The 1,958-nt window shown below is 33.8% G+C and overlaps 1 protein-coding gene across 2 annotated transcripts in view; it reads right to left on the bottom strand.

Moving 5' to 3' along the window:
* Positions 1 to 1,185, bottom strand: part of LOC147297875 (putative leucine-rich repeat receptor-like serine/threonine-protein kinase At3g14840) — an 8,316-nt gene extending 7,131 nt beyond the window's left edge. For both annotated transcript variants that reach the window (XM_086230209.1, XM_086230208.1), the window contains exons 1-2: positions 989 to 1,185; positions 720 to 900 (exon numbers count right to left, since the gene is read on the bottom strand). In XM_086230209.1, coding sequence (XP_086086335.1) covers positions 720 to 900; positions 989 to 1,091 — 284 coding nt within the window. In that variant the 5' untranslated portion in view covers positions 1,092 to 1,185. The remainder of the gene's footprint in view (positions 1 to 719; positions 901 to 988) is intronic.
* Between the last annotated feature and the right edge of the window lie 773 nt (positions 1,186 to 1,958).

Raw genomic sequence — 1,958 nt, forward strand, 5'->3', positions numbered from 1 at the left:
ATAGGGTGGTCTGAATAGCCCCCCTTTAGTCAATTGTGGTGGACCGACCAGTAGTGAATCAAAACCTGACCCGATTCAAATCAACATCTCTTTTAATTTTGTGGACAAACAAATCAACATCTCTTTGCTAGCTGCTATAAATAATTAAATATAGGATGCATGAATGTTTATACAAGTCATGGTCAATGTTATATACAAGTCTGGGTCTTCCAGACAATGTATATAGACCTGCTAGCGACAGCCTACCGAAGCAGTCATTGTTAATGGGAGTATGGGACCCTCACACCTATTTTCAGTGTTCATTCGATGTAATTGGATTGGAGGGCTAGCTGTTTACTTTATATACATGATAATGATAATGATGATGACGACTCCACTTATGATCTTATATATCCTTCTAAACTTTAAGCTCTTTCACGTGAAAATTAATCAAAACCAGAACCAAAGTTGCTCACAAAAAACAAACAGAGAAAACAAAAGATGAATCATTAATACATAAAAAAGAAACAAACACATTCAAAATATAATTAAGTTAAAGATAAATTATTCATGTGCGGCTGAGGATAATCGACCATGCATATGTGTATGTGGAAAATGATTTTCCTCTATCTTTTACAGTGAATTCCACTCATAACGTTCAAAAAAATTAATAGATATATAGAACTGATCATGAACTCATTATTATTTAGAGAGAGAGAGAGAGAGAGAGAGTTACATACATGCCGGTAACATGGCAGGTGGCATTGACAAAGGAGCAATTATTGCAGGTGACGTTATTCTCAAATCCTTTGCTTGTATCATTTGGAGTAGTAAACCAGCCATCTTTTCGGCTGCATGGATCTGCACTGAAATTCCAGTCCATCTTCCCCAGTCTATTTGCAATATCTTCCAAAGCTTGTACTACAAATATACAAAATAAAATGCAACAAATGAACACTATATATACTCCATTCCATTTCAAGCAATCGAGTAGCTCATCAATAAATACCTTCATCTTTTGGCAATCGAGTAGCTCCCAAAGCAGAAGTTACAAAGCAAACTACCATGAGAGAATGAAGAAGAGCTCGAGGAAAGAAGTACATATTCTTCATTTTTCCAATCAAGGAAAAACTTTTTGTTTTTGTGGTACAAATCAAGGAAAAACTTATCACAAGTGAAGAGAAAAATATATGTTGAGAGGTTGAATAATTATGAGTGTATATGAAGACTTGTGGGGACACTTGGGGTACGTATATATGGTTGATAATTGATATGACCACGTACCCTGTTTTGTTTGCTTTTGGAGAAAGAGTGAGAGGATAGAAGACCTCCAAGGACACAAATCAAAGTCAATCAGTCTAAATTAATACTGTATTGTTCCTTTCAGGGCGGCCCTGAGCAGAGCCGGCAGGGGCGACCGCCCGGCAGTTTCTAGTGGGACCCAATTTTATTTTTTTTTGGGTATATTAATATATATATATATAAATATATTATACAAGAAAAACATTATGTTGTCACACAGAAAATAAAAAGTGCACTAAGAAAAAGCTCAGCCCCGTTTGGGATTGCGGTGAAGGATCCAAAAGCAGCTGTGGATGACAATTCTCAATCACTTACAACAGTTTTGGTGTTTGGTAAAAAAATTAAAAACGGCTTTCCCCCACAATTCTCAACTCCACACAGCAAAAACAGAAAGCAGGTTTCTAGGTGCTTTTGAAAACTCCAGTGAATCACAACAACAATGAATATTTTATTTTACCCATACTACCCTTATTGATTCATATAATTTTTATTTGTTTATTTTAAATTAAAAAATATGTTCATTGTTAGTTATATTTTATATTGTGATAATTATGATATTTTATTTGTACGATTAAAATTATAATATACTTAAAAAAATAATATGAACACTTAGTTAATAATGTTGTTCTTAAAAAAATTAATGCTAATAAAACTTTGTAGCCACAAATTTAAAAAAT

Source organism: Dryas octopetala, chromosome 1 (genome assembly GCF_963921425.1).
Source record: "Dryas octopetala chromosome 1, drDryOcto1.1, whole genome shotgun sequence".
NCBI classification, from domain to species: domain Eukaryota; kingdom Viridiplantae; phylum Streptophyta; class Magnoliopsida; order Rosales; family Rosaceae; genus Dryas; species Dryas octopetala.